General features: G+C 44.3%; 1 protein-coding gene across 1 annotated transcript in view; it reads left to right on the top strand.

The window, feature by feature from the left end:
- The first annotated feature begins 6 nt into the window (after positions 1–6).
- LOC102766211 (amine oxidase [flavin-containing] A) overlaps positions 7–6,948 on the top strand; it is a 52,324-nt gene continuing 45,382 nt past the window's right edge. The window contains exon 1 of the mRNA XM_006755188.2: positions 7–1,310. Within this exon, the coding sequence (XP_006755251.1) occupies positions 14–1,310 (1,297 nt within the window). The 5' untranslated portion in view covers positions 7–13. The remainder of the gene's footprint in view (positions 1,311–6,948) is intronic.

The raw sequence follows: 6,948 nt of genomic DNA, 5'->3' as shown, positions 1-6,948 counted from the left end.
AGCGCCAGGTGTCATGGCCGCCACGGCCCAGACCCCTGCCGCGGCCTCCCTCACGGGCTCCAGTACCGTGTCTGAGTGGCGAACTGTGTCTTATTTGCCTTCTAGCACCACCCAGTCAGTCATTTCCACGACCGAGGCTGACGACTCCTGGAGTTCTAGCATGTTTTCCCAGGTCACTCCCTGTCCGGGCCAGGGACCCGCTACCGCGTCTATGACCGGCCTCCCGGGCTCGCTCGTCTTGGACCCGACCAGCGGGGTCTCCAGTTCAGACAGTGGCTCCGGCAGCTCGGAGGGGGTTGGCCCCGACAACCTCGGGGTAACAGAGACTGAGATTGAGCCTCCTGCATGCAGTAGCGCCCTTAAAAGAGTATCATTATCGGTGGAAGAAGCCATCCGGTCCCCTTCGGCCAGCCTCCACCGAGAATCAGAACAGGCGACATCTCCTGAGACCAGTAGCAGTTCTGAGGTATCTATACGCGGGGTCGCCCTGCACTCATCGCTCAACTTCTTCGAGGACTCAGTGTCAATGCCTAAGGTACCTCAGAACAGCCCCCAGGTGTCGTCAGATGAATCCCTGACATCCGTAGTAATCCACAACCCAAAAGTAACTGCACCAAGACCTATGCTGTTCCAGGGCCCTTTCCTAGAGTCGATTCAGGGGTCCGCCTCGCAAACAACAGCCGGCAGTGAAAGGAGTTCGGTGCAAGAAGACACCAACTCCTCCAACTTCTCGCTAGAGGCCGAGCAGGGGTCGCCCCCGTCCTCGTTCAGCTCCGCCAGGAGTTCAGTACAGGAACAGCTCATGTCCGTGGCCTCCTCGCAAGCGGCCAATCAGGGGTCCCACCCGTCCTCAGTGCTCAGCACCCCACGTAGTTGGTCCCAAGAAGCTGTCACGGTGCATGGCTCTTCCAGGGGGTTGGCCTCGGAGTCCCGCCCCCTTCGGCATTCTGGACCACAGCCTTCTTTTCCTGTCGACTCCTCCCAAGTGTTGGCAAGAATGTCCGCCCAGCTCGTGCTGCCCAGTGTCAGTCGAATGCCAATGGAAGCATCCGACCCGCCCCGGGACTCCCGCGGGGTGTCAGTACAAGTATCCGCTCCGCCCTCAGGGCGGGACGCTGCTTGGCAATCCCTGGATGAACTGGCTCCACCCCAGGGCTCTGGGGAAGAGTGGATAGAAGAGCGCTCCGCACCCCGGGCCAGCCTCAGCCTCTCTCCCTGGGAGACTGTCAACCAGAGCATGGCGAGTCGGGAGAGGGCGAGTGTCTCCGGCCACCTGTTCGACGTAATCGTGATAGGAGGTGGCATCTCAGGTCAGTGTGAACCTTCCAGGTAACCCGAGGGTCCCTGGTTGCTCTGGAGTAGGGGCTTTTCAGGAGCGCCCTGGCATTTGGGGAGGGGGGGTCTCTTTGGTGCATTTGAAAGAGTGCAATAGTGGCTGCCCCCAGACCAACCAGTGCAGAACTGGGGGTTGTGCCAGTTTTGTTGGTGGTGGGCATGGGGAGAAGCTGGAACAATAATTTGTTACTACTATTAAATGCTAACAGCTCTTGCTGTGCAGTTCTATTTAGCACTTTATGTGGATTTTCTCAATCCTCAGCAGCCTGACAGGGGGTTGATAGAGTCGCCTCCATTTTACAAAACCAAGAAACTGAGGTGTTTAGAGTCAAATTACCTAGCGGGGAAGCGGCTAAATGATATTCTCCCATTTAACGGTCTCACTTCTAATTCCTGAGGTGGCTGCTTTGCCTCACTAATTTCATGTCATTTGCCCTCAACAGGCAAAGGACATCAGTATCCGGATTTTTTGTAGTGTTGATGTAGTAATAGTGTTATTCCAGTCCTCTTCTTTTTAAAGTGCCTTTCCTTAGAAAATTTGGTAAGTGAACAGGAAGGAGGAAGAATTGCTAAAGAAAAAGGTTCAAATATATGCAGACAGACGAAAACTAGAATTTAGGTGGTGAGCACAATATAGTGTATACAGATTTCAAATTAGAATGCTGTATACCTGAAACTTATGCAATATTAACCTATGTTACCTCAATGAGAAAGATCAATAAAAAAAGAAAAAGAGGGGCAGGCTCTTAGTTTTAACCTACTCCCACTGTATTTTTTTAGAGCTTGCAGGAAGATGTAGGGCATTTATTGCCCAAAGAGAATCTCTTTGTGTAGCTGGGATCAAGGTCAACTCAGGGTATGACCTATTGTGTCTTTTAATAAGCTCCCCCTCCTCCCAATCATGTCCTGTGTTGATGGGCCTGAGTTCCCCTGGTCCTACCTTAGGTTTGTAGCTGACCAGTGGATGAGGCCTTTCACTATTGTCCTGGAAACCCCATCATGACTGATATATTAAATTGTCACTTATGTTGTCATAATTCGTGTACATGTTTGAAATTTACAAATTATGTTTCAGCTTTAGCGAGAATCCCACACTAATCTGTCCACAACTCAGAAGGTTGTTAATAATTCTGAAGTATACCTGCAGGGTCTGATTTAGAAAGAGGGAGAAAGGCAGAGAGTAAGTATGCTGGCCCCACAGAAACCATTTTTATGTATACGCCTTTTGAGGAGAATCTCAACATGCTTACAAATTAATTTTGGGTGAAGATAGCTTTTTACTTGGCCTGTTGAGGATAAATAGTCTTAATCACCGGAAAAGAGATTGACATAAGCTGTTGCTTTGACAACTCTAGCCGGTGCCAGAAAAATCATGCATGTATGTTGGAGCATCACAGGAAAGCAGATCCTGGTGGACAGTAAGAAAAAGAAATATTTCCCAGCTCTGGACAGGTAGTTCAGTTAGTTAGAGAGTCATCCCGATAAATCAAGGTTGCAGTTTTGATCCCTGGTCAGGCTACATACCAGAAGAACCAACCAATGAATGCATCTATTCATGGAGCAACAAATCTCTCTCTCTCTCTCAAATTAATAAATAAAAATTTAAAAAGGAGTAGTTCTCTTTCATTCATTCATTCATTCATTCACTCACACAGCAAACATTTGTTGAGTGCCTGCAATAGACTGCTTTTCCAAAATCCTAAAGCAATATGATTGTTGATCACTGGAAAACAAATATGAGAATGTGTAATGTAAATTGATTAGTTCTGTTTCCTCTCCTATCTCCATATCATCCATATTTCACAATTCAGGGTTCTTTCTGAGATATTGTTCTTTTCACTGTTCTGTGCTCCAGTATTTCTTCAGGAATATATTTTTTTTATTTTTCCTCTGCCTGATTACCTGCTCTTTTCCCTTTACCATGCAGCTCATGACCCTTACGCTTTATGGCCTTACAACTTCAGGTCCCTTTTGGTTCTCATTCTAAATAAATAACCAGCTTCATACTGCATCATATATTTTTAATTTTGCATTCTTTTTTCTTAAGAACGGCACCCACATTCTATAAAACCCACATTCTTTGAAACCTGGATCTGTCCATGGTTGCTATTATTAATTTGGGTGTTTTGTGTGTTTTTTTCCATGCAGGGGAAGTAAAGGGCATTTCTTGCACAGGATTCCTATTCCAGAAGCCAAGTTTCAGTCCATCAGTGACATGGAAAAGGCACTGGGCTTCCTCTCATATTATCTCCATCAGTCAGATTTGGGTGATTTTTTTAATGCCAAAACTGACTAGAAACATTGCCTTGTGGCTGTTGTGTTTTCCCAGATAGTTCACAGCTGCAAGTCTGGCTCTTGATAAACTTTGCACACAGAATGGGTGTTTCATAAGCAAATGAGAGAGAGGCATTACTTCCCAAGGGTTCCTGAGAAATCAAACACATCTTCTTTGTGTGTGTTTAGCAGTATCTCATGAGTGATTTTATATTCCCTATATCAGTTGTAAATGCTTTTGGATATTTTTTTTAAATATATTTTATTGATTTTTTACAGAGAGGAAGGGAGAGAGGTAGAGAGTTAGAAACATCGATGAGAGAGAAACATCGATCAGCTGCCTCTTGCACATCTCCCACTGGGGATGTGCCCGCAACCCAGGTACATGCCCTTGACCGGAATCGAACCTGGGACCCCTCAGTCCGCAGGCCGACGCTCTATCCACTGAGCCAAACCGGTTTCGGCGCTTTTGGATATTTATTGTAACTTTTGTCAAGACTTGTACATTTTTTTTATCCTCACCTGAGGATATTTTTTCCATTGAATTTTTTTTTTTAGAGGAGAGAGTGGAAAGGAGGGAGGAGGGAGAGACAGAGAGAGAGATAGAAACATCGATAAAAGAGAAACACATCCATTGGTTGCCTCCCACATGTGCCCCAACCGGGCCCAGGGATTGAGCCTGCAACCAAGGTACGTGACCTTGACCTGGAATTAAACCCTCAACCTTTGGTCTGCGGGCAGATGCTCTAACCACTGAGCAACTGGCCAGGACAGGTCTTATATTTTAATACATTACTCACACACTTATAATATATGGCCAGTACTTCTCATCTGCAGTATTACTCCTATTATATAGCAAAATCGCTCCCAGGAGAGTACAATTTCTCAATGACATTCCTCAAAATCAACTCCATATTAGCAGAATTATCTTTCATTTTGAATATCTTTGATTGCACAAAGAATAGCAACAAATTAATATATCTCTCTTTTGTCATTAAGGTGCATAAAACAGCGTAGCTCACAGCCACAAAATTTCTTTTTCTGTCCACTCACCAATTCAGTATTATACAGTATGTTAGTGGTTGAGAGGGGGAGCACCCCTGCTCCTTTGTAAGCAGCATGATGGTATCTTTTACATGCTCTGGCCCCCCATCATCTGTCATCAAGTCCTTTTTGAAACTCCTTTCATGTTTTCTGTGACACTATTGGACCCTGAGTTGTTTTCCCACACTGATTGCTCCTTTTCTACTTCTTCCATTGTGCCCATATTCTTGTGAACTTCTCCTTTTGAAATGGCCTCAAGGTTCAGCTGTTCACCTTTGGGCTCTTGTGCCCCCTCTTTCTCCTTTCAAGACTTCAACCTTCCCTTATCTATAGAAAGCTCCCAAGTCTCCAGTTTGAATCCTTTTCTTCCTCCAAATTCCAGTCTCATAGCTTATATGTTCCTGGCTATTTCACAGTTCAGTGTCTTGTTCTTACTTCATATTTAACATGCCCTAAAGCATCCTTGCTCTCCAACCCAGCTTCTTTTCTTCAGTTCCTTGACCATCTCTTTGGCACCACCATCCATTCCATCATTTTTGACACATGCTTTTCTATAACTTCTGTACCTATTCAACAGATCCTTCTAGCTCCTCTTGGGCTTTTCCTTTTTCCCATTCCCAGTGACACCTCTGTCCCCATCTTCCTAGGGGCTGCTGTTTACTTTGGGTTCTCCCCTCATGTCCATCCTGCAATGTTCTCCCAGATTTAATTTTTTAAAACACTTCTTTCATCACCTCGCTCTTCTGCAAGACCTTCAGTGGCCTATTACCAGCTCTTCAGCTCTCCTCCACACCTCCAATTATCTGGCCCCACATTGTTGGACAAGTAGCATTTCCTACTATCCCCAACACTGACTTGAGCTTTAACCCCTTCCCCGGCAGAAACGTGTATACTCGTTTTCACAAAATGTTCTTTTTCAGTCGTCGACGAGTATACTAAGAAAATATGGTAAAAAAAATATGGTTTATAGGAAGACGAGTTACAAACTGTTTTCATAACCAGCATCAAAAATACTATATAGAACCAAAATAAAAAAATTAGTCTGAAAAAGAAACGTTTTTAACAAAAAAATTGTTGGGGAAGGGGTTAATCACATTGTTCTCCTGTCCTCAGTGCTACCCCAGGTTTATTTTGTCCCTTCATTTCTTCCTTTTGTTTTTCTTAACATGGAAATGCTTCTCTGACCATTTATATTCTATCTGTTATTCAGCACCTGATTAAGAATCCTTTCCTTGATAATTCTGGCTCCCCCTTGATTTTTCTCTCCTTTTGTAGTGCTTATAATCTATACCTAATAAGTCACACTTATTTTCGATCTCTATTTCTTGATGTTATTTTAAGTATAATGGGTCAGTCACTGACTTTAGATGCTAGTTCTTACTCATGAGTTGATGCAAATGTAACAACACATGACAGAAAACCAGTGACATAAGATTTAAAAATCTGCCATTAACTGAGAATTTCTGAATTGGCTCTCTTTAGGGAGAGAGTAAAAAAAGCTCACTGTCAGGGGACATTGGATACTTTAGGATCTTTGGGCCAAAGGGGTTTTTAAACGGCAGTCTATTCAGTCCAGTCACCTAAAATTTTAATCCTCTGTCTGTAGCTTTGAATACATCTAGGAAAGGGGATTCTGGTCTATCCCTCAAAGCAGCTCATTATGAGCAGAGGTGGCTCTGGTGCCTAAACTAGACCAAGCATTTGGAAGCCTCTACCATACGCTAGATCACAACAAAAGGGGTGTATAAAAATGGGTAAGTAGTGTCCTGCCCCATCCTCTTGCAAGAAGTAATCGGGTGGGAAAATAATCGACATTAATTCAGTGAGAGAAATATTAATGTTGCGAATATGAACAAAGTGCTGGGACCTGGAAAGGTAAGTAGGACTTTAACAGTTAGAGATAGGAGGATGAAAAACAGATATACCAAAAAGGAGAGACCAGAGGAGCTCAGATACTGAGTCATGAGACTGTGATCCATACATGAGCAGTGTTTAATTTTAAGCCCATGGCAAGAGTTTCAGGGATGGAAAGTAATTGCCTATTGTGTCTCTAGGAATGTGATCCTGGTAGCCATTGAGCTCACCACTGTGTGACACATCTGCCCGTGTTTTGTTTTGTTTAACCTGGGTGAGTTGTGAATGGTTAGTGAGTGCACAGTGAAAATACTGTAGTCCTAAGGCTGTAAACTCCTGGCTGGTTAAAACGTGCGTTGTGTTTTTTTCTCTCCATATATTTGGAAAGGAAATTCCAAGTGTCGTATAGAAAGTATTTTCAAATAGTGTCTAAGCCAGTGG

The sequence above is a fragment of the Myotis davidii genome, unplaced genomic scaffold (assembly GCF_000327345.1).
Source record: "Myotis davidii unplaced genomic scaffold, ASM32734v1 scaffold1673, whole genome shotgun sequence".
Lineage (NCBI taxonomy): Eukaryota > Metazoa > Chordata > Mammalia > Chiroptera > Vespertilionidae > Myotis > Myotis davidii.
This window is presented reverse-complemented; position numbering and strand designations above follow the sequence as displayed.